General features: G+C 48.1%; 1 protein-coding gene across 1 annotated transcript in view; it reads right to left on the bottom strand.

Moving 5' to 3' along the window:
- The window catches only part of LOC128724452 (pikachurin), a 99,168-nt gene extending 85,812 nt beyond the window's left edge, over nucleotides 1-13,356 (bottom strand). The window contains exon 1 of the mRNA XM_053818177.1: nucleotides 13,269-13,356. Within this exon, the coding sequence (XP_053674152.1) occupies nucleotides 13,269-13,356 (88 nt within the window). The remainder of the gene's footprint in view (nucleotides 1-13,268) is intronic.
- Between the last annotated feature and the right edge of the window lie 11,328 nt (nucleotides 13,357-24,684).

Below are 24,684 nucleotides of genomic sequence, written 5' to 3'. Positions count from 1 at the left end.
GAAAGAACTGAAGCAATGAAAAAAAAAAAAGTAAAACCAACCCACAGACGGCATGACGCTCCGTCTGTCCGTCTGTCCGCTGACAATATGATTCGGGGCTGGCTCGCGCACCAGGACGAAGGACGTCCATTTGCCTTTTGTTTTTTTTTTTGTCATTGCGTTGTCTTTCTTCTTTCTCCGAATTTCGACGGAATGCTCACGCCGTCCGTCCGACGAAGCACATCAAAGGCCAGTGTTTTTGTTTGTTCTCCGGTGGCTCGGCACAAAAAGGGTCACACTGGTTCGTGCATGGTGGGTGAAAAGACAAAACCTGCCACGGATGACACAAAAGGACACCGGAGAACAGTGGGTAAAGAGAGAGAGAGAAAGAAAGAAAGCCGGTCAATACACTCGCTTAATTCGGAGCGCATAAATGAACGGTCGCTGTCGAACCACTTGCTGGTTTTGGGGAAACCAGCAGGATGAACAGCAAAATAAAAAACAATCCACTCCCTTCAAAGCCAATGAGCTGACTTGAGAAGAAGGACGAAAGGACTAGCAAGAAAAAAAAAACAACAAAAAAAGCAGGGAGCCTTCCCGGGGAAAAGCTTCATTAATTTTCATTTGTTTAATGAAGGAAAGAAGCTGCAATCCCGGCCCGGGTAAGGCTCTCCGCGAAACTACGCGCGATGGTTTATTTTTAACTCGTAAAAAAAAAGCAAAAACCCTTCGGGTGGTGGGCGCAAAACGAGGAACCCTTCAGAAACCCCCACCCAGGCAGAAGTTCTATCATTGTGCATAAACAAGAAAGCGTTCAGTCGATATAAAAGGATTACGCCGGTAAGCCGGTGTTCGCATTTATTTCATTTTCTTGATAGGGTATTAGCGAGCTGCCGGTTCGTCTAGCGATCGATGCAACGCACCGCGTCATCGGTGAAAACCGACGCTGGCCTAGCCCTCTAGCAGTTCGTGAGCAGTATTATCTCGGCCCCAAAGCCAGTCGGTTGGAGCAAATCTAATCGCGTCTATTTGGAGTGAGCTTAAACTTTCGCGCTGCATGTGGTGCGCTTGGCGTTTGCGATTTCATAAATGCACGCGGATTAGGGGGCGTCATTTATGAAATTGAAATTGGAAGAACGCGTTTTGGAAGGGGCAAGTTAACAGGCGGAGAGAGCGAACGAAAAAGCAGAAAGAAATCCCACCGATTGTTGGAACACACTTCAATACAATGAGGCACTAAAATGCCGGCCAACGAGTTCATGGAAAACTTTGCGCCACGATTTTACTTTATTATCATTCGGTATTTTAACGCCCAGGCGGGCCTCAATTCTGAAACTTTTCTTTGTATTTTTTTTTCGTTTCGTTAACGCACACACACACACACACACCCGGAAATTACCGTTCCATCATTAGGGAGGTTAAAATAACACCACGCTTTCGGATAATGGATTCACGATTCCGAATACAATCAACCCGGGCCCGAAGGCAATCGTTGGCAACTCCCAATGGGAAGGGGAGAGAATTTTGGTGTTTGGAAAGGATGTAAATGCCTCAATCAACCGCAATATTTTGGGGCCCCCAAAAAAAACACCAAACCAACACCCCAGTTCCATGCAAAGCTCACGCGTTTCCACGAATTTCGGCAAAATGGGGCCCGGAATGTGTTTCCATTTTGTCGGCATTTTTTTTTTGCTTCCGTTTTCGCTTTTCCTGCGCCTTTCCAGAAATAGCGTAATTTATTATTGGGATAATGTAAACAATCGCAAAAAGTATTGAACAAAGTCAAAGCCCCCTTGCCGTGGGTAGCGTGGTAGCGTGGAGCACGACGCGAGAAAAGGAAAAGCGGATGCAAAATTTCACAAAACCCCCCTGGCTAAAGCCTATAATTTGCCTTTTCCTGTGCCGGCTCGCCCTTTCGATGATGCTTTCCGCCATTAGGGAGAGCACGAGAGAGTGGGAGAGCAAACCCACCCCCACTCATGGTCATGCTGTGCGGAACTTCAAAGCGCCGCGGAAAAACGGTTTTTCCATGTTCCGGGACCGGGCTTTTATGGCACGGACAAAAAAAAAACGCGCCACCAGTACAGTTGACTTCGGCAAAGGGAGTTTCCACGGCGTTTCCGGCGCCGGAAAGAAAGCGCTGGATATCCGTCTATTACTGCAAACTGTTTGGCTCGGGACAGGCGGGCGCTTTTCATTCGGCCCTTCCAAGGGGGGGTCCTGAAAGGACCAAGGCGCGAGAGATATTTACCGTTCACTCAAAAAAAAAAAAAAAAAAACCCCTCCAAGATTGGATCGATTCAGATTGGCGCGCATTATTCGTGTTCCTGCGAGCTGTTACAGGAGTTCTTTTCTCTCTCTCTTTCTTTCTCGCTCTTTGTTCTCTCGCACCCACGCAGGTCTTTGATTTTCCTTCATCCCCACCACATCTTAAAACCTCCCCCATCGCCATGTGGGTTGTGACGCGAGGCAAATAAAAAGCGACCGAAACCGCAAAAACCTCACAACCAATCGCTGGTGGGGTCAACCAACCGCGGGTCGCGAGCAAATTTGAGTTTTATCTTTCCGCGCGAAACAATTACCGGCTGGGGGGAGGGGGGGGGGGAAAGCGGTTGGGTGGGCGGTAAAAGGTCGTGTGATGCTCGACTTTTCCCGGGACGCGCCCGACGCGACCGAGATCCGGCGTTTTGCAATCAAACTAAACGTAGCGCTTATTGATGCGCTACTTTTTGTGCTGTCGGCGTTTTGGGTTTATTTTTGGGTTTGATTGTTTTTTCTTTCCACCACACAAGCGGAACATTTCCGAACGAATGCATTCAATTAATTGTGGCTTGTTTTATCGGCCGAAGCACAAACCATGGACGCCTGCTTGGGAAAAGCTACCAAAAGACCATTCACCAAAAAGGTCTTCGCGCGGGTGTTTTGAACACCTTTCCAGCATTCCGAAGGGACCCATGGGCCACCGGAGAGTCCCAATTGGGACCCAATTCACACACACACACACACGTCCAAGCACGTCTTTATAATTCACATCGCGATAAAACGATATCATAAATATGAGGATAATCATTGAGTTAATCATTCTCCCCCTGGCATCAAACGGCATGCCTCTCGACTCGTAACAGCATTAGTGCGTTAAATTTCCTCTCCAGACAGGCAGTGGGATGGCTAGAGCGCTTGGGAAATCATTTCCGAGCGATACATAATTCAGCAGGAACACACACACGCACGCACGCACGCACACAGACAATGGCCCAATGGGCGCAGCATCCGCCTGCGGCACTGCATCCAATTATGCAAATAACACTCACCGGAGACATTACGCTGAAAGGATCAATCCCGTCCGCTTGTCGACTTGGTTTGCCATCAAACGTTCAATATTTTCCACGCACACACACACGCCAAGAAGATGCCGATGTGTCAGGAGCAGAGAGAGAGAGTTACGCACAAAGCTGTACAGTAAGATGACGTGAGATCTTTTCGTGATGACCGCCGCATCCGGAAGGACGAAACTGGGACCGCTGTGTGGTGATTAATCATGGCCGCAAGCAACCCACTCCTCCCAAAAGGGAGTTGAAGCTTTCGCAAACAACTCGCTCCGGATTTCCCGAGGCCACCCACTGGCGCGGGAGTGTCTTACGGTGTCGCGTGGAAGACCGCAGGAAAATTAGTGCTCCACCGAACCATGGGGAACGCCCCGAAACCACGCCGGAAACCGGAAGTCGATGGGTGGAGAGAGAGAGAGAGAAAAAGAAAACAAAAATCTATCACACACCTTCTCAGCTCGCTGTCAGGTGACGAATGTCCTTGAAAGTTTGGCGTGTCAATGGCGCTGGCAGAGGTTGCCGATTGAGGTGAGAATGACGAGCACGAAATACGCGCCCAATCTCGACCGGTCGGCTAGCGCAGCAGATTGGAGATTGAGATGGCGAAGAAAGAAACAAAAAACACTAGCCGGAAGCCAACTCGTCCTTTTGCTTCGTGCGAGAAGGGGTTTTTTGCTGTGGCTTTGCGAAGGATCTGACGGATCTGTCAGCAGCAGTTTCCGGTGCTGGCAGGGTGAAAGAAAAACTCACCCCTTGGTCGGAAGCGATACAAGCGTGTCCGCAGAAATCAAACCACCACCCCGGTTCTGGATCTAATGAGGCAAGTTTGGAGCCAGGGTTTTGGGCAAAGAAACCATGAGGCCGCTTTGGGCCACTCGGAAGGGTGAGTTAGGAAATTATTCCACGTACTCATTCGCCCAGCCGCCTTCATGTAACAAGCCGCTGATCGCAGGCAGGGCATCAAAAAAAACCCCCCATCAACACGCTAGTTCGCATGACCACCACGAGAGGGCGCTGTTGCAGACGTCTGGGCTGACGACATGGCTTTTCTCTCTTCACGCACCCAACGCTCAGGTGGTGTTTTGCACACGTTTTCCTGCGTCCTTTTTTTTGCTTTTGCTTCTTTCTTTCCTCACACATAAGCCAGCGTCTCGCATTTGCGCTTCGTTTCAATTTCCATCGAACTTTTCGGCCAACCGGCTGGCTGTGTCATGTGCCTCGGGTGTGTTTTCGGTGTGTCTAATTTCCAAATCCTATTAACTTCATTTTGTTTCGGTGTGTCGCTTCGGTGCCCGTAAATCCTTCGCGCCGGCCAGACGTCCCTCCGTTGGCTTCATCCGCACGTCCGTGGCAGGACAATGTGTGCATTTGGCTGGTAAAGGACCTTTCCCCCAGGGGAGAAATGTGCTGTTCTGTGCTCTGTGACGCCGTTCCAAGCCGTTCGAGGAGGAACGTGATACCAGGCGCTCAGCCAAAACAAAAAAAGGAACGACCAGGAGCTCGACGAATGAAAAGAACGACACACGCACACAACGACAGAAAACGATGAGGGATAAACAAGCCCCGGCAGGACCTGTATCATTTGTACCTTTTTAGCGAGCGGGCTCATGCCGGTTGTGCCGTTTCCGGTTCCGTACACCCTGACAATGATGGACAATGATGGTGATTCCACCCGACATCGCTCGGGGGGGGGAATGAGAACGAAGAGTAGAACGACATACCTTTTTTTTTTCATTCTCGCTTGCCAAATGGGATCCTCTTCCCTGGACACACACGCCTGAAAAGCCAAGCCTGGACAACAATGGAACGAAGCACATGGACACTGAGCGGCTCTTTGCGAACGGATCACGAGCTTCTTAACCCGGGGAGTGGCGAAAAAAAAACGGTTCTTGTGTGTGCAATTCGAACAGGATTGTTGTTGCCAGCATCGAGCCAACCTGCGCAAATGAAAAGAACTGAGCTCCCAACGCCGTGCCATTCGTAAATGCACGGGTTCGCTCGTGAACGTCGACGGGAGCTTAATCGAATCGAAAATTCCCAGAATCATTACATCTAATAGATAAGCGGTGGGTTTCGCAAGAACGCCGGCCGGTACGAGCAGCCTCCCCAAATCCACCGATGGGCGGGTTTCGTCGTCACGAATCACCATCGAGGGCACTCTCACCTCAGGCCAAAACTTTCGTCAACCGAAGCCACCGAACGAGCGCGCATGTTGATTCATCAGCCACGTGCCGCATGCCGGTGGATCGCCTTCTGCCACTGGTATCGGATATCAGCCAAGGGATGGTGGGTTTTTTTTTTGCTGAGCCCCGAACGAACACTGCTAGCGAATCTCTAGATCGAACCTGAAGGGCTAGAGCTCTTGGCAAAGGAAGGAGAAGAAAAAAAGAAATAGAACCAACCCCGGCACACGCACACATTACGGAATGGGACAAATGGGAAATGGGAAACCGTCCGTAATGCTGCGCCACGATGAGTGGTAAGCTACCGGCTACCCTGGCTATGGCTCCGGAACCACTCGCTTTTGCCACTTGACCGTCACCGGGCTGGTCGTTTCAATCAACATAAAATACCGAACGACCGGTTTTTTAACGGATTTGTGGGGGCCGGATTTTTTTATTCTCGAGCCCCACGAACCCCTCGGTGCCAGCTCGGCAAGACGGCAAAGCGTGCCTGGACGTGCTTCGGGGGTGACATTTTTGCTGCTCGTAAAATGAGCAATATGTTTGGTATGGCGTATGGCGAGAATCGAGAGCCTCGCCGAATCGAGACAAATCAATCTAGATTTCAGCTTCGCTACCGAATGTCGCAGCAGTGAATGGTCGTGCAGGTGCACGAATAAAATCACTTCAGAATTTTTGTCGCATAAGCGGGGCTGGTCACAAAATAAAACTTAAATAAAAAAGTTTCTCTGGCCCTTTGGGAAAAAGCCCAAAATAATATAAACATAAATAACGGCGCACGGTACGTCACAAACCACCAGGCGTCTCCATTTGGCTCCCCCTAAGTGCTCCCGATCGGGCGTTTACCGAGACGACACTCAAACTGTCGCAGCAGAAATATGTAAGCGCTCGTGTTCTTTGCTCGTCACCCACTCGTAGGGGGTTTTCTTTGGTTCTGAGTTAAATATATCTCTTCCCTCCCATCGCTCGAAAGAGGGGCTCTAAGAACTGTTTCCACCGCGAAACCGGAGCCACAGAAAGATTGCAGCCTCCCAAAACGCCCACATCATCTGCGGGCGTGATGCCTCCACGCAGCACATGAAACGTCCATGGCCTGCGGGGCGTTTCTTTTTTTGTCTCCGCGTTGTTCCGCACGCTCAAATACGTCAAATTTGAAACGATTACTCAACAAACATCAGGCAACATTTCATTCATCCGTGGCGGATCCCCATTCCTTAAGCATAGAGCATTAATCCACCGTGGCGGCAGCACGGTGACGCGAGTTTCCACGCGCAGAAGAAAAAAAAACACGCGCGCGCACGCACACACCGAGCGCAAATTATGTGCACCCGAATTTCTCGTGATGATGGCGATGGTACTATCCAAACATGGATAATTAGTTTTTTCGTTCACTTTTTCGTTCAGCCCGCATTCACCGGCAGGGGTTGGGATTTTCCGGAGCGAACGTTGCGCAATGTGCCGAGACGAAGTGGAGCCAGCCGGCTTAAGTAAGTGCTTCGGGGCGTAATTTTTGTCGGAGGGTGCAAAAAGTTGCGCCTCCGCCGGTCGCCGTCGTCGTCGTCGTCGTCGGTGGTTTGCTGATGAATACGTGCGGAATTTTCGTCATACCGCTTACGAATTTCAATTACGCCGCGTTTTGGTGGGAGGTTGGAATCAACCACGGATGGAAATGGCACCACCCAACATATCCTTTCACTGGAAGGCGATCCACCTAACGCGTACCCCATGCCAACGATGGATGATGGCGGAAATGTGTCACAAAACTGGCCCGGAAATCTATCGTTTTGATGTTCAATCACCAGGCGCTCGTTCTCTTTCTAAATCTCGTTGAAACAATCGCAACAAACATGTACACCCACTCCCGGGGCCGCGATGTTGATAATGTTGGCATTTATAACTTAAATTAATGAAATTTCGATATCTATTACGTTGTTTTTGGATGAATTGATAGCATTTCTTCCTTTTCAAGTCTGCAAACATATTATCAAAGATGTTAGATTGATTGGTAATGAAAATGCGGAAAGAGATCATGAAACAGTTTAGATGATACATTTGTGATTTAAACTATTTCAGAAGCAATACCTGTTTCTATTTTTTCAAGAATTTTATTTTGATTAATACAAAAATACCACAATTAAAAGAACAAATTAATAAAAATATAAAGCCACTTTTAATGTAACTTTTTGTAAACAAATAATAATTGTAAAACGGTCTTTCAACTGTTCAAGAATTTTATGAGCAGTAAGATTAATATTTTACTCTAAATTTATTCACTTTTAACATGATATGTTGATTACCCTGTAATTCTTGTAAAAATGATAAGACAAAGTGCACAGTGGCGCCATCTGGCAGTGAAAAACTTTAAAACACAAATTGTGTTTGAAAAAAACTATTTTCAGTATCTTTTGAGCCTATTTTTTTGACGTATTTCGATGAAAACATATTTACGACCGCCGTTTGTTCCGGGCCATAATGCGAGGGTTTTGTTGCAAAAGCGTTTGGAACAAAAACATTTGCCGTTTTGGGGGCGCATCCGGCAATCTGGCCACGTGGGACGACTTCCCACAACTGCCTGCACTCGCAAACATCTCAAAACGCACCTCACCACACCAGGTGGAGAGAAAAATGGCGCCTTTCGCGCGGGTACGATTAGCGGCCGAAACGGCGCAACATCCGGAAACGGAAGAGCGCGCACCGCTTTTGGCGAAAGATAATTACGAAGAATAATTGATTTACTTCGTCGTCGCATAATTTATACATGAGCATGAGGGATTAAATTAATTAGGCGCAACGCTTAGCCTGATGAGGCACAGGCACCAAGGCGACCAGAGTGAGGGCGAAGACTCAACACGCGCTAAGCCAACACGAGCGCACGAACGGAAGGCAAATTTCTGCTCGAAAGATCACCACCCTGAAGCCACCCTCTGAAGCCAGCATCAGCCACCAGAGCCGAGGCGCCAATAAACCGCAACATATTGGCCCGGGTCGGCCATCTTCGCTCCCTTGCCGTACGTTGCTGTGCGCGCAGGTGGAAACGAAACCCACACCCTAGCCGGGATCGGCACGGACGTACGGATCTCTGACCTTTTGCGCCTTTCCGGTGGTGGTGATGGTGGCAGCAATTATCTCCGGTGGTGAATCAGCCGGTGCGCAGTTTTTGATCCCTCGGAAAACCCAACAAGGGGATAAACCACGAGCCAGAGTGAGAGCGAGAGAGAGAGAGCACAAACCACAACCGAGTGATGGGTGGCCAGTCTGGCTAAGGGATTCGCTTCGGAATCAGCACAATCACAATAGTGGAAGTTTCGGAAGCGGGCTGATCAGACACCGCAACAATCACTCGCAGGCACGGTGCGGTGTTGAACATGTGTAAGTTTCAATAATGAATACCGGCACACGTGCCCCGGTGGTGGGTTTTGGGTTGCGCTGACAGAAAACTGCACAACATTGAAGGGTTGATCCCTGTGCAAGCCGTTCGTAAAGATCCTTGCAGCATCCGAAGCGTCCGTTTAATGACACAAACAATTACTGCATCATTCGTGACCGATTTCCTTGCCATTGCTGTTCCAAAAAGACCTACACAAAAGCTTCCAAAGCAGCTAGTTAATGCCCTCAAAGATCAATCGAAAGGGCACCTTCATGATGGCCTCTAACACCGTGCCCTTCGACACCGCTAATGTTGTGGGCGTCGTCCATGTCCAAGAGGAGCGCAAATAAATCAGACCCAATAAAAACTAGCGATGCCAATAAATTCTCACACGGGAGAGAGAACGAAGGGGCAAAAAAAGAAACAAAACGAAACTCAATTAAATTAATCGCGTTTTGTTTCGTCAACGCCAATCAACGGCACGCGCACGGCAATCACGGGGGCGTTTTTTGCCCCCCCACACGGCACGGGCCAATTTGCCGGCAAATAATGCAATTTAGCCGTAATTTACGTTTTCCAATAAAATATGAACCGATTCGCGAGGGGGTTTGATTGCCAATACAAACCCACCACCCCACTGGGAGGGTAATATTTATGCCTAATTTTCACACCCATTTCACGGCGTGGGGTGGAGCCAAAAAAAACATGAGAAAAAAAGGGATTCTCCATTTTCTCTCTCTCTTTCTCTCTCGGTTTCGATGGGGTACAAAAAACCCACACCACCGTTTTCGCGTTCGAATCGGTTTAACTTTTATAATTTCGACACTTCCACCGTACCGAAACCATTCGTCATTCCTTAATGGGTGGAAAACAAAGCTTCAGTTCGACCCCTTGGGTTTTCGCTGCGAACCCCCATTGAAATGCTCCCCGCGAGTTGTTCTCCCGGTGAATGAGGCTAATAAAAACATACCGGTTTGCTTTCTTTTTTGTTTTCCCAATTGTTTTACGGAAAGCAATCGCCCCATCGGGGCAAAAAAAAAGAAACCAGTCACACCCGTCACCAGCAGCGCGCATTGTGTCTACCTAATAACAAATAATCATCCGATGGAATTATCCTTGAGCGCGCGTGGGTTGTGTTGTGTCCGTGGGGGTGATTTTCTGTTTGTTTTCAAACCCACACCTCCCCTTCGCGCAAACGGCACCAGTGAAGGAGGGACAAAAGACCCCGGTGTGAGTTAAATTGAAGCTTAATTGGTTTCGAATGGAATTAAGGATTATTTATCTATCGCTTCGCTCGTTCGAGTTCCGTGTCGAATGGAACGTGTCTGTTGCTGAAAGTCGTTTCATTTATTCGCTCACCAGCTGCTGCTGCTAGCCGTTGAGGCAACACATTGTTGATGAATTTTTAGAACCATGGGTATTTGAAAGAAAGAAAATAAAGGACTACACGTTCTCTACAGTTTCACGACAGCGAGAATGGAATACATTTATTTTGAAGGTGAAGCATTAAAATAATAACCACGTTAGAAACATTATGCAACTGTTCGAAAGGGGACCAATTTTAGCCCTGTTCTCGGATGCTATGCTAAGGGTTTGAAACGGAAACATAATCCTGTCGGCTGCCGTCGGTATAGATATATAAATTCCCCAACCACATCAGCCGTCTGAGCCTGTTTGTTCGCATGACACGGATACGTATCAACAGCCAGGCGCACATTCCGACCGAACCGAAAGGATGACCAATGACAGGCATTTTTAACATCGTTTCTGACGTGAAACTTCATACCTTCCTACCCACGCGGAAGCAATATCCATTACGCGCCAAACGAGTGGCTGCGAAGACATAGCAGTGCTTGAAATGAGACGGCACCAGGTACGCCAACCGACCCGTAAACCCTCGTCAACAGCAATGCCACTCACGGGCGCGGTAATGAACGATGGCCGAAGATTGTCATCTAAAATGTTTGCACCATTCCCGACCCAGACTCGAAGGTATTATGACCCACGCGAATCCCAATAAGTTGGGAATGCGTGTTTACACAGCGGAACGATCGCTCAATCGCTCAACCCCACCATGCAGCTGTGGAGCTATTCCGGTTGCGCTAGTTTCGATTAAAATCACCTGTTTTTTTCTTTTTGCTCGAATTAATAAAAAAGGCCACGCACGAAAAATGCCCCGGTACGTCACCCGGTCCCGGAAGGAAGCTGTCGGTTTATTTTTATAAAGTCATTTCATGCTCCAAATCCAATTCACGGGGAAAACCCCAACCGTGGTAAAAAAACGGGCAGCTGAGCAAAGCCTGACGCAAGAGAGAGAGAGAGAGAGAGAGAGAGAAAAAAAAACGCATGCCAGCAAAGAGGAAAGAAGAAAAAAAAGACGCAAGTTCATCATTCGCCGCTCGCATCGCACGCGAGTACACGATCGCGCGCCATTAATTATTCATCCGGACTTCTTTTATTAAACTTTTCGCCGGTTCCGATTGCGTTGCATAATTTGCTTCTCATTTTTGACACGGATTTTCCCGCCATGCGTTCCCTTGTTTTTTTTTTTTTATGCGTGATGCCGTCCGGTTAAAACGCCCGTGAACCGTCGCTATTGACCACAGAAAAACGGATAAATGTTTTCTTTTCATTATGGTTTTGTTCTTGTTTGCTTTTTTTTTGCGTTGTTGTTGTGGCACGCTCGCGTTGCGGATTTTCATGTATTAATAATTTTTGCTCATGTTAAATTAGCCGCGTAATGTGAGGCAGCTTTTGCGGAAATTACAACACGCGCTTTTGTGCGCGTGGGTCGTTTTTGGGGCGGTAAAAATTACCAACGGCGTTCGTTTGCCAGTAAGGGACAGTAAATTTAACAACAAATTACATACGACAATGTAAGAAACGAAAATCCCATCAATTTGTGAATTAAACTACCCCACAAAGACGCCATATTCGCGCAAAATCCCTCCCTCGAAGGAGGTTTTTAATTGAATTAAACCACCAGCACTGGTTTCTATCGAAACCGCTGGGGTTCAAACAAAGCTCACATGACCCCGTTTGATGGCGCCATCCCCATTTGACCTCGTGCCCTTTTCCAAATCCACCCGATTGAAGTACGGCTCAAGGTAATCAGATTTGCCGTATAAAATCCCTTTCCGCCGGTGTGCCTTGCGCAGTTTTCCACGACCTCCCACCTTTGGGGGCCTAATGGGAGGAGCCAGGTGACTTTTCCCCCCTGCTTTGGCCGTTAGCCAACACAGCGAGCCTTGGGGTTGGAAAATAAAATAAACAACAAAGAAGTTGCGCACGGACTCACGCCAGTGGGGCTCTAAAGCTGGGCCATTTGCACGTGGTGGAGGCGCCCAGTCGTGTAGCAAGATGCCCATCAGAATGAAATTAAAATCATCACTCGGCAGAGGCAAAACGAGCATACGAGACGCTCGCACTGCCGTATTCTCGTAAATATTGGCATTCTCGATTAATATTCAATATACTTCTTGGCACCGAGTCAGGTTCACCCAGGTCTTGGCTGGACGGGCAGGCCTACTTCGACCAGGTGCCGTGTCGCTGCGGATAGAACCTCGAACGGGTTGCTTCGATCGTTGCCAAGAGAACGGAGCTATCGAATGCAATACGGTGGCAGCATGCCCCCGACAACAGGGATGTTGCTTGTGTCGACATGGGATTTCAGTATGCCCGCTTCGGAGGGTGGGCCATTCGAAAGAAGCCATTCGTTTGGGAGCTAGAAGCGGCTCGTTTAAAGAACGATGTTCAATGCAACAACACCAGGCAAAGGTTTGCACATATTTCGTGCATAAATTATTGAGCCTGGAACCTGGTGGCACATAACGAAATGATGAATTTCGATCGCAATGAATCAGTTTTAAATGCAATAAAGTGGGGGATTGAAAATAATTTGCCAAAAGCACTGAAAAAATAAATAAACTTTAAAGCCGCAGCAATCACTTGTTCTAAAAAATGCTATCAAATTCCATTTCTCGGATGAGCAACCAAATTATGGGAATAGAATAAAAAAGGCTATGTTTACAGAACATCATTAGTGCCTTCACATCCTGTGCTAACGTTTCTGCAAATGGCTGATACATCAATCTAGGCCAAAGATTTTCCCGAAACTACATCGAATGGAGTTAATTGTTCTTCTCTTTAATTGAGCATCTCTTCAATAGTACTTCCATTATGCTTAATAAGAGCTGGAATCTCGTTTTTCATGTGAAATAGCAAAAAATCCTCTTTACCAGATATTTTCGCGATAATTTTTCCAGAACCTCCATTATTGTATGCTGCAACCCTCGCTAATGATATCCCGGTAATCCCTACCGCTTTGCAACGCTACGACGAATTCAGTGTACGCGCGCACGAACCCACCACGCCAGTTATTGATCGGACAGCGAGAACCAATTTTCCACCTACCTTGGAAAGCGGCTTCCACCGAAATATCCGCCTCCGTACACTTGGCGGCGCACACGATGACGACCAATGAAAATCCAAACAGCCACATCGTTAACTGGATTGGATTTTACTTGTACAGCACTGCTATCACCTGCTGCCGGCGTGCGCGCACATTAATTATTAACGGCTTTTCTATTTCCAGACGCCACTTTGGCTTCGGCCTTTACGGCGAAACCTCTTTACACTCACACTCACACACGCACAGTGGAAGAAAAAAAACTGCTGGAACTCGATGCCGCACACACCCACACGATCACCATTCACTGGTTTCGCTCAATCGGCGTGCTTTGCCAAGCGCTACTTAGCGCACTCGCGTATTGGCTTCAAACCTATCTTCCCACCTGGTCTTTGGGCCACCCCCGTTCAGCTACGAACGATCATTCACCGGGGCCGGTTGGGTAGGATGGAGATTAATTTGCAATTAATTTTCCATCGGCCAGTGGGCTCAATCTGTATGCACTCATTCACTCCCGCAAGTAATCATCGCGCATCAGTGAGACAGTACGATTCGCTTCGTCGCTGGAAATACAAGTGGCTGGAAATCAGTAACAACTACTACAACAAACAAAGAAAAAGGTAACACACACACACACCAAAAACGGTGCAAATCTAGATTACAAAGAGGATAATTAAGCAGCAGCGGCGGCTCAAATGGGTTTACTAGAGGCCATAACGATCCGTCTCAGACACGGTGGCGTGAGCTTGCTGTTGCTTAAAGTGGCGTTATTGTGATGGGCTGCTTGTCGTGAAGGAAGTCGATTATTCGAGCCAAGTACTCGACGGTTTCGCGGAAGGAATGTGAAGGACACTTTTAGTGGACGTTTTTCGTTTTTTTTCTTCTTTTGGCTCCATTCCGCAATTGGCGGAAAGTCGTAGGGCGATGCAAACAAAGCTCGGTGGGAAGGGAGAACAAAAAAATAGTGCGCTTTTTGCCCGCACAGACAGGACACAGATAGGAAAAGCGAAAAGAAAAAAAAACACCCACAGCGCACTTGACGAAAGGGAAACATAAAGAAAATCAGCTAAAAACGGTTTTTCGTGCCATTTTTTTTCCACGTCGTCGTCGTCGTCTTTCTCTTTCTCTCTCTCTCTATTTCACGTCCTTTCCGTTCGTATTATCGTCAGTTTCCTATCGCAATGCCTTTTTTCACAAGTACACTTGGTGTATCGCTTCTCTGTGTGTGTGTTTGTTCTTTTTTTTCTGTTCCAGAGAACCGGTTCGCTACCCATTTTCCGACTCGCTTATGCGGTCGGAAGGGTCGCTGGTCTTTTGTTTTTCCGCTTCATGCTATTGTTTTCCCTGTCGATGCGGCCGACCCGTGCCGTCCATGCTTTCCATGTCCGGTGCCACCAAGCCATTAAAAGTATGCGAGTTTATTTTTCTATTTTTGCTCCATCCTCCCGTGCTGCCATTGGCGTATTTATTCATCTTGAAGCTGCTCCTCGAACGCCACCATTTCCACGTGGATCACACCCGCGAAGGTCCTCGATCGAGTCATGGTGCGGTGGCGTCAATTTCTTCGAGTGGATGCTTCTGTTGAGGAAGAAAAATAAAAACGAAACAAAAATAAGTATAAATCGTGAGAGCACGTAAACGAGAACAACAGCGATGAGTCACCGAATGGATGCAAGCGAGAGAGAGAGCGAGAGAGATAGAGAATGCAAGCAGAAGAACAATCACCGGAAGGAAATGTGCACCGGGAACCGCAGAGCGCACAATGAGCACATTAAATTAATGATGGACCGTGTTGTTTGCGATCGCGTGAACCCCACAGCAGTTGCGCTTACTTTTTTTATGGCGCCTCCGGTACGTTGCCATGGGTTACCATCAGCGTAGACGCTGGCAACCCGAAATCACCAAGATGGTATTCAATTTTTACGGCCCGTTTGCTTAGGGGTGCGGAAAATTTAGCCACCCGCTCTAAAGCCGGCCAATGGGGAGGGATTTTTTTTTTCGATTTTTTTTTCGGTCGGCTTCCCTCCCAGTTTACGAGCGTGGCGTTGGAGCAACGGATGAAAATAACGGAATGAAAAAAAACCATGACTGTAGGATCGTCACATCCCCAGCTCACCGGCTGGTGGATTTTCCCGGGCTTTGATGGTACTGACGCGCATTAAATTCGAACCAATGGATGACCATGAAGCACGCATTTGAAGCCTACGAAGCTTCCTAACTTCCTTGGGTAAAATATGCTCTTTTCCTTTTCGTCCTTGGGTGCGGTAAAATTACACCAGCGCACAGCGAATGTATCACGTCGCATTAACTGTTTAACACATTTTTATGCCTCTGACAGTGGTGCTCGCTTGGAATTAGGATAAGAAGGAAAAACAGCACTCACGAATGGAACTCGCTTGCAGGCGTTCTTCCCAAAAGCGATAAAATGGAAGCAGCCCTCGAGGTAGCCAATAAATCCTGTTTTCAATCAATTTTTATTCAAAACAGGAGCGTTTATTCTTTCTTTTTCCGAAACCACCCTGTGAATCCTGTGCAGAAAAAAGGATTAGTCTCACTACAGACGGTCGTGGGTCTTCCGCTTCAAACGAGGGATCTTTAATTTTAGGGAAATCTCGAAACCATTCCGCCCGATAAAACGCTTCACCCTCACCGGTTAAATGCCAGCCCCAGCGGAAAACAGCCAGCGCTTGTTCCCTGTGCGCTTTCCATCGCTTCTCCTCAGGGCGCACTCATCGGGCGGGAAATCGAAAGAAAACATTGCGCCTCTCGTCCCACTCGCCGGCCATTTGTTATCGTTATGTGCCGCTTTTTCACCATCACCGTGTCACGGAGCCTCCTCATAAAATTCCATCCACGCACCCCAAGGACACGCCACGCTTTGTTTATCACTTTGTTGTGGGTCGCAGCTTTTGCTTGTGTTTGCGAGCACGCACGTTTGTCAATGGCGTTTGTCCCGGACGCGACAAGCAGAAAAGGTTCATCATTCATCCGGGAGGGTGATGTTTTTCCGACCCCAATCGAGACCGGGCGCGGTTTGCGTATCGTCTGTGACCACAGGCGAGTACCGACATGGCTCGAAATCCTCGCCCCATCGGGCCGGGTTGGGTTCCGGAAGCATTTCAGCATCACAGGTAACAGGTGTACGAGATTGCACAAGCTTCACGCCTGCAGGCACCTTCCGCACAGATGCTTTTGCTCGCACCGACGCTCAAAGACAGGCGTTGGTTGCCGGTTCCAGGTCGGCTTCAAACGCTTGATGCAGTCACCGGCACAATGCCACCTCTCGGTGTGGGGTTTAAGGTAAGCAGAAAAAGGACGCCAAATAGAAATAGGGAATCTTTGACGCTTTTGCGTGTCGGTGAAACCGTCTAGCGTAGCGTAGGGCGAATGCAAAAGCCCCGTTTGCAAAAGGACCCGTTCGGTTTCGACATGCATAAACCGCCTCGGTACAGACAAAAATCGCTTCCAGGCGTTCCTGCGTGACATGTGAACTCGTCGTAGCATCCTGCCAGCCATGGGGGGAGGGAGAGTTAACACGGATCACCTAACGTCGAGCCTCACGCGAGTTCATATGGCTCCAATTATCTGCAGACGACGTGCATCGCGAGCACGTGATAGTAACTGCAACTATCACAGCCACAGGGCGTACGCAACCCGCGCGGAATGAGCGGTTGCTCCGGATGCGGAAAAATACCGCCGGAAGACTGAGTGCGCGCGGCCTTTGTTGACGGTTCTCGTTTTGCTACTCGAATAAGGGGCATAATTCCTCTCGACAATGTAGACACGAGCGTCGCAGCGCGAGCAGAACAAGTGGATTCACTGTTTTCGAATGTTGGCTGAACGGAAGGTGCAGTGATGTCTGTCGGTGGTATGGCGCGTTTTGCTGGCAGCAAAACAGAACTATTCCAGCCGCGCGATGCAAGGAATGCAAGGCTGGAGTTTATCGTGAGGCTTTTCATGGAGTGGAATGTACAATTTAACGAAAAATATGGCATGTTTGTGGGCTTATGAGCAGGAATTAATGCACTTGATGCACTTTATGTGTTACGGATTCAGTTTCAATGCTTTTACAACACTCAAGTTTGTTAATTATATCACGATGGATTTTTTGAAGTATTTAATATGATTTGTTACCATTTGTAAACTCACTTTGTCTTTCTTCTCTTGTTGTTTAAAATACCTCAAGATGGAGATTTATCATATATCCAAGTTAAATATGTTCGAAAATTATTCAATGCTAAATGACCTTTGTATTAAGTTGCATAAATTTTATGGAAATGAAAGAAAAGCATTAGCTTCTAACATCACTTTTGGTGTATAATGAAAATTTTATTATCCAAACAAAAAAATCCCTTCTTATTCCATTCCTCATCCAGACCACTCTCTGTTATTTATTTAATTATTTATTTTTTATTTTTTGTTCCAAATAAACTAACCACGTTCGTATGGATTGTCAAATGATATCATAGTCGGTTACGTTAGGAAATGTTGTTTCTATTGTTATCTGAATATGCGGTAGTTTTTCATACACGCTGTTATTATATTGTTGGTTTTTTTTCAGTCATTCTTTTAACGGCAATGAAACCCACAAAAACAGGCAACCTTGCATACAAATCTAACAATTGAAGAGATTGCTTAAGCCAAATAACTTGTAGAAAGAAAACACAAACCCAAAAGCACCCCAAGATGGAGACGCCTGGTGCTTCAGCCAGTGCGTTAACATTTCGCCAGCACTGCTTAACACATTTGTCGAACGAACCCGTGTGGAAATGATAGAAAAAAAACACCACCCAACAAGCTCCAAACGCCAAATAGCGCCCTAGATGAGCTGATTATCCTCCAACGACCCTGCACGTCATCTGGCGCAGTTAATGCCATATCAACGCAATCGCCGCAGCTAATGGACACACACATACACACTCGCACTCGCACACTGGTAAACTTTCAGCATGTAAGATGACAAATAAGCCAAACCACCGCTTGAGCTGTGCTGGCAAGTGACCCGACACCGTTTTCCATCTCGCACTGCCAGCAGAGAGCAAGGAAGCAAGCAAAAGAAAAAAAGGTCCACCACTCGCGTTAAGCCACATGCACACTTCACGTCGAGCGAGCAAAATGTCCCCGAGTAATCCTACTTAACAGCCCGCCGTCTTTGGGTGCCTTGCCTTAAGCCATCTATGGTGGCCTAGCTGTACCGGAAACCGGCCGGCTTCCGGAGCAAACCAGTTCCAACCCCATTCCTCTCAAGCCGTAGTTCGATTGGGTACGAAGCGCAGCGCGGGAAAGAAAACAATCGACACGAGCACGCGCTGTGAAAGGATTTCATATTATTTCCTGCCATAAATCGCACGCACACACCGGCCTGAGATGGCCTTTTAGATAGTGATTTTTGGGGCGAGCGATTTGGGGCGTAAAATGGAAACGGGCCGCTGTTTATTTTTCTTTTTTTTTTTTTGCTCGCTCTCAAGGACTTTCACTCAAAGCGGCAGAAAACGTAGACGGTTGCGTCTACGGCGGTTTTGGTGTGGATTTTACTATTTGCTGTAAAGCAGCGAATCGTTCGTATTTTCAGTTTTATTTACCCGCGCATATCGCTTTGTTTAAATCAACACGGATTACCGTGGCAATGAAACGGATCCAAAGGCTCACGCACACACAGCTGCCCCGAGGGTCGTTAGCATTGCGGAATAATCGTCACAGTGGGAAGGTGGATTGCTGCAAAAATGCTTTCATGCTTTGTGGGCGCGTGAGGGGGCCATTTGAACAATTTAAAGCATTTGATGGAAATTCTATCGTTGCAACGATTTATAAATGAATAAATCGATCGGAACAGAGCGATAAAGCGTCCTCGGCAGCTATCCTGGATGATCATTTGACGGCTTAGAGATGTATTCGATTTCAGAAAACCGCGTGAATTGATGTGAAATTATGATTTGAAATTAAATGCAAGTATAGTACCAAGCGACAATATAAATTTTATTTACACTTCTCCGTACAACTTAAGCCCCTAAAAGTATGCTATTTTTAAACCAATGCTTTTCAGGGAAAGAAATCATTAATTCCAGCTTTTTCCTTTCGCGTTGGAACGTCGGATCAAAACGCCACATAATTATGTCACACACAATGTTCGAGCATTAAAAATACCCTCACCCTAATGCCACAAAACACACACCCTCAGGCTAGCCGTAATCACCAGCGTACCAGCTTGTCGCTGCCAACCGCTCAACAGCTGCTAGAACAAATGTTCCCGCTCTGGTTTATTGGCCCACCCAGTTCGTGCAAAACGAATCGGAAACCGTGTACCGTGCCCATGATCGACGGCGACAAAAATGGCTATGGCTATAAAATCGAAATCGAAATCCCTAATGTCATCAGCCATCAGCCAATTGGCGAGTGCAGAATATGCAGCGCACGTGACACCGTCGTGCCGTCGTAAATCAAACGCAACGAACGCCAATGACCGGTGGTGCTATTTCACCTCTAAGCCAGCTGTGTGCCAGTTTGGCTCGTTCGCAAGCTCTAAAGCATAGTGAATTTAATCGATGGCTCATCTCACAAAATGTGCCCAAAATGCCAACACCAGTGTATGACTAAATGCACGCTGCGTTCAGCATTATAGAGCTTATCATGCTAGCCGCTGGACGTTGCGTTGAAACTAAAACTCATTTCGGTTTTCACGTCATGCCAACCCCACGTGCCAGCGTCGTGTTTCCGTCACACGCAAGGCACAAATCATATTACCCCGGACGAAACCCGAGCCGGTCTGGTGGGCAAAATTAACACATCAATCAACAATCTCCACCAGGGACAGGATGGGGCATTTTCCTTCGTTCATTTTTCTTCGTTCCCGACTATCCTGGGCAAATCCTAAACCAGTAGCAGAACCACCAATTCCACTAACAGCCTGCTGCTCATCCACCTCGACCACGCGCGTCGGGAACTCGTATCGATGGACACCACCACCGCCGCCGTCGTCGTCGTTGTTGTCCAAAATTCGCAAGATTCGCAGGGCAAAACTTTTCCCCGGCCTTCACGGTTCCGGACGCACGGTTCTTTCTTGGCCAGCTGTGCGCGGCCGCGTTTACGCTTCCAGGGCTCGCGCAAACTTTTCACACAACTCGCGCGGGCGTCACGCGCGCGTGGAAACGGAAATTTTCCACCCACACTGGGAGCCGGAGTTGGCTTTTTGGGGTCCTTCCCGGGGGTGTGTGTGTGCCAAAAATGGCGTCCCGGCACAATCATTAGCGTGCGTTTTGGTTGGTTTGAGTGAGATAGCAACCACCGTTAGGGGGGTTTCGCTGAAGAAGAAGCGAAACAAAAGAGCACAACGAGAGGGTGGATGGGTGGGATAATGGTGGGCGTTTTTGGCAACAAACAACCCCCCCTAGTGGGGGAGGGAAACCCAAACACAAACACAAACACAACGGTTCCGTGGGCGATGCTTTTTATGCTTCGTTTGTTCGCTTGGGAAAGCAAAACATCGTCACGCCACGAGCGAGCAGGCTTGCAAAGGAAAACAATTTTCACTCCGCTGACGAGAACCACTGGGTGTGCGTGTGTGTGTGTGTGTGTACGTGCGTGTGCGTTGGCCGTGGGCGAGGAAAAGGTGCAAAAGTTAGCCCACGCACTAGCCCCGCGACTACTGGCCGGTGGGAGGGCAAAACCTGTTAAGCCAGTCGTTTGTCTCGTGGCGAACAAATTTATTCCCAATTAACAGGCTCTGCCCACCTTCGCCGGAAAACCCCGAGCCGGGCGACATTGAGCTCGCACGCCGTAAGCAGTATTAATGTCACACCCGCAATCGGAATCGTAAAATAACGCAAATCCCAGACACCGTCCCAAAACAATGGGTGGCATGAGTAACGTGCCTCGTGCTGTTGCTGACCGTTGGGTGGGTTTTGTTCAACAGAAAAAAAAAACCCAACCAAAAACCATTCGGCTTCAGGAAATCGAGATGCTGGCGATGGTGAGTAAACTTTTTTAATCGCATTATAACTTTCCATTATCGTTTGAATACCATTACAAATGCCGATGGAAAATGGCACCAATGGAATGGTGGCTTTAAGCCGCCAGAAATCAGACCGGTGTGTGGCCCCCAAAACCCGCCCCTGGACGGTCCTCTGTGGCAGGTACATGAAGCAGTAATAACAACAGAAACAAGAAGAAAAAAAAAACCACCCACCACCAATGACCAACGGCCAACTTTACGCTACGGTATTATGAAAATTGGGTACACAACGAGGACGTGTTACTGCTCGAAGTGGGTTGGCTTTTTATTTTTCTTCCCCATGCGATGCCCATTGTAGTCGCACTTTTGCTGGGCGGCCCCATTTGCTCATTCGCGCGGGAAAATGCTTCTCGTCACAATGGGCCACCCTCTTCATGCGGGTTCTTCCATTTTCGCCATTCAAGCACCGTCATGGCGTTCGGCCGGGGTTGCTGGATTGCTCGGCACCGAGGTACGTGAAAGTGTCGGAATTAACACGTCACACTTACCAACACACCCATTCGAAATACGTTCGATTTTATATTCGGTGGCCTTGCAGCCCTTAAGCAGCCCTTAAGCAGCAACGCAACCTTGCGCAATTCCTTCCACACACCCAGCCGATGGAGACGCCTGGTCGCTTTCAAAATCGGCAAGCAAGCAAGTAAGAAGCACAGCAACATCAAAGCACACACAAGCTCGTTTTTCTATGCGCCTAAATGTTTCCTTTACGACGCCGGTTTAATGTTCGCCTGACCGGCTGAGAAGCTGAAGGGACTGCGCGGAAACTATTTTAAAACAGCAGTAACATTAGCGAAAGTTTAGCGAAATAAATTGCGCTGAGTTATCGATAAGAAGCCAAGCGCCCAGCGCGTCGGATCGTTTCTTTCGGTGCGCCGGCACAGCGAATGATACATCGAAAAACTATTCCATCCAATTTGTCGAAACGCATCTTGCAAAACGAGTGGCTCGGGCGACGCGTTACCAGATAGTGGACGAATGTTTTTAATGGCCACTCGGGTGCGCCACGGGTAGCAACTTTTACGCCCGGGTGAGTTGGCCTTTGCCGCACGACTGCACCTCCCGGAACTGCTAATGAAGCTAAACTTTGTAGCACCAGGTCTCGGGCAAAACCCTCTCCCCGACCGACGAGCCCCATTCGAAGGAGAAGGAGCCAGCAGGAGGATGGAATTAAATTGTGTTTTTCCTTCCGCAGCCGTTATCAAGCAAATTTTCAACGTGCAAATGACGCCTGAACTGGGCTATAAAATACCGACCCCCTTGCGAACCGAGACCACGGGACCACGGACCACGGGTTGAGTTGGTTTTTGGTGCTGCTGCCAGCGATCGTAAAGCGCCATTACTTCGGAAATGGCAATAATCTTTTAAAGCGCATGCACGCGAGTGGAATCACATCCGGGTTGTAACTTTAAAGCGCACTTTTCGATGGCTTTTGAATGCGGCAATGTCTTTGGGAAGCGTGCTTTGGAAAGTGGAATAAATCCAGAAAAGGTATTGCTTTAGCTTCTGATGTTAGTTTTTGCAGCTTTTCATTGGTACTTCTGGTGGAAGTATAATTCACGAACGACAATTTGTGTGCTCAACGATCCGACAATATCTCCACCTTTATCTAATGGAAACCCCCTGGTGGTCGTGGCTCGTCCGAGAGCTTCCCGTTAAACCTAAACTTTAAGTCACACCAAACGCCAAATGCAAATAGTCGTAAAACATGCACACAAAAACAAGGCAGTTTGTTGTTGTCATGTCATAATCTGCACCAGAGCGCCCACAACTGTCACAGCTACGTGCAGCCTACTGTGTTTTGTTTTTTCGGGGTATTAAATATAGTTCCTTTCACTCTCCCAAAGAGGTGAGAGAAAGAAAAAAAAGGCCTTCAAAACAAGCGCACACGCTGGGGGAAAAACGAAGACTACTCAACTGAAATAAGTTAACCACCTTAGGGCTGGGTACAGGCTTGAAGGCGTGAAGATTACATTTCTCAACAAACACCTCCACAGATGATAGATATCCCGAAATGCCAGCCCCAAAAGCGACGCCCTCAGTCGCTCGGCTCGATAGAAGGTCTGGGCGCGTGTTGGCTCATCAACACCGACCCGAAGGTAAACAAGGCTACTAATCGTCCTGTCCATTAGCTTCTGCCAAAGTCCTTCCGTATCCTTTCCTTCCCATATGTTTCTCTCATTCTCTCTCTTTCTCGCACATTTTCGCTGTCTCACCCACGTCATGCGCTCTTTTTTGCTCGTTCTATCCGATCGGGAGGGGGATTTTTTTTTTCTTAAACACGTTCAGTTTCGGTTCCCTTTCCTTTTTTTTTTGATTTTTTTTTTTCATCCTCCCCCCAGAACCTGCTGGTACATCCGGTTAGGGGAGGGAAAAATAACTCCAACAAACACCGCTCTACACCGGCACATGGGGGTGAGATGACTTGAGCGAAGCCAAAATGGGGGAAAACTTTTTCCACCCCCCAAAAACACCCACCCACTTTGAAACCACAGCCCACCTACCCCCGGCAAAAAAAGCGAGACGACAAACCCGGAACCGGGCAAACCTTTGCTTTCCAGCCTAGGATTAGGGCGGTTCGTCCAAAAACTTCCCCGATAAGATTAGTGTATTTATAATTTAGGGGCGTTCGTTTTCGCCGCTGCCCGGCTTGTCGCTGGCTCACTCGCTTTCCGAGGAGGGTTCGCTGGTGCCAGTAAACAAGCGTCATAGCAGCCAAACCGGTTCGGCTGCGGCTATCTGCACCATTTCATCCGATGACGACGCTAAGGTGTGCCTGCCCTAATGCCTGCTTAGCAGCTAACTTCGCTCATGCGACCGTAGAACCATGGTTTCTTAGCGACTGCCGTTTTCTTCTACTACCGGCCAGTGAACGGAGTGGTTCAACTTATCCTGACGGAAGCGCCAAATTATACCGAACTGCTGCCGGTTGCTTAGTGGCAAAGTTACCCGGAACCCCGCACCGGAGTTGCAACCGGACTGCAACAGCCTTATAACTTGATGAAACTGGCCACGGGCAGTTTATGTGTCTTCATACGCCAGCGCCAGCGAGTTTACCGGCGCCCAAATGCGCCCAACCGTTAAAGTCTTCGGTGCACAAGGAATGCACATGCGAGTTTAGCGTTGCCTCGGGGCCCGGTTTTTTGGCGAGTAAACACTGCTAGGGAAATGAAAAATTAATCGCAATAAAGTTGACTCCATTTGTGGTGCTCGATACCGGGCTCTTTGGGAGGCGGATATTCGTTAGGTTATCCGACGAGAAGCGGGTAAAGGCAAGAACTTACAAACCACATTATGCGCTAGTTTGGAGTTTAATCTTCTTATCCAGCAGATGCATGCGCATGATCAGAGCTGTATGATGTTTATTTTCAATGCGCTCAAACTTTCCACACTGATTTCCCCCTGAACTGAACTCC

This window comes from Anopheles nili, chromosome 3 (genome assembly GCF_943737925.1).
Source record: "Anopheles nili chromosome 3, idAnoNiliSN_F5_01, whole genome shotgun sequence".
NCBI classification, from domain to species: domain Eukaryota; kingdom Metazoa; phylum Arthropoda; class Insecta; order Diptera; family Culicidae; genus Anopheles; species Anopheles nili.
This window is presented reverse-complemented; position numbering and strand designations above follow the sequence as displayed.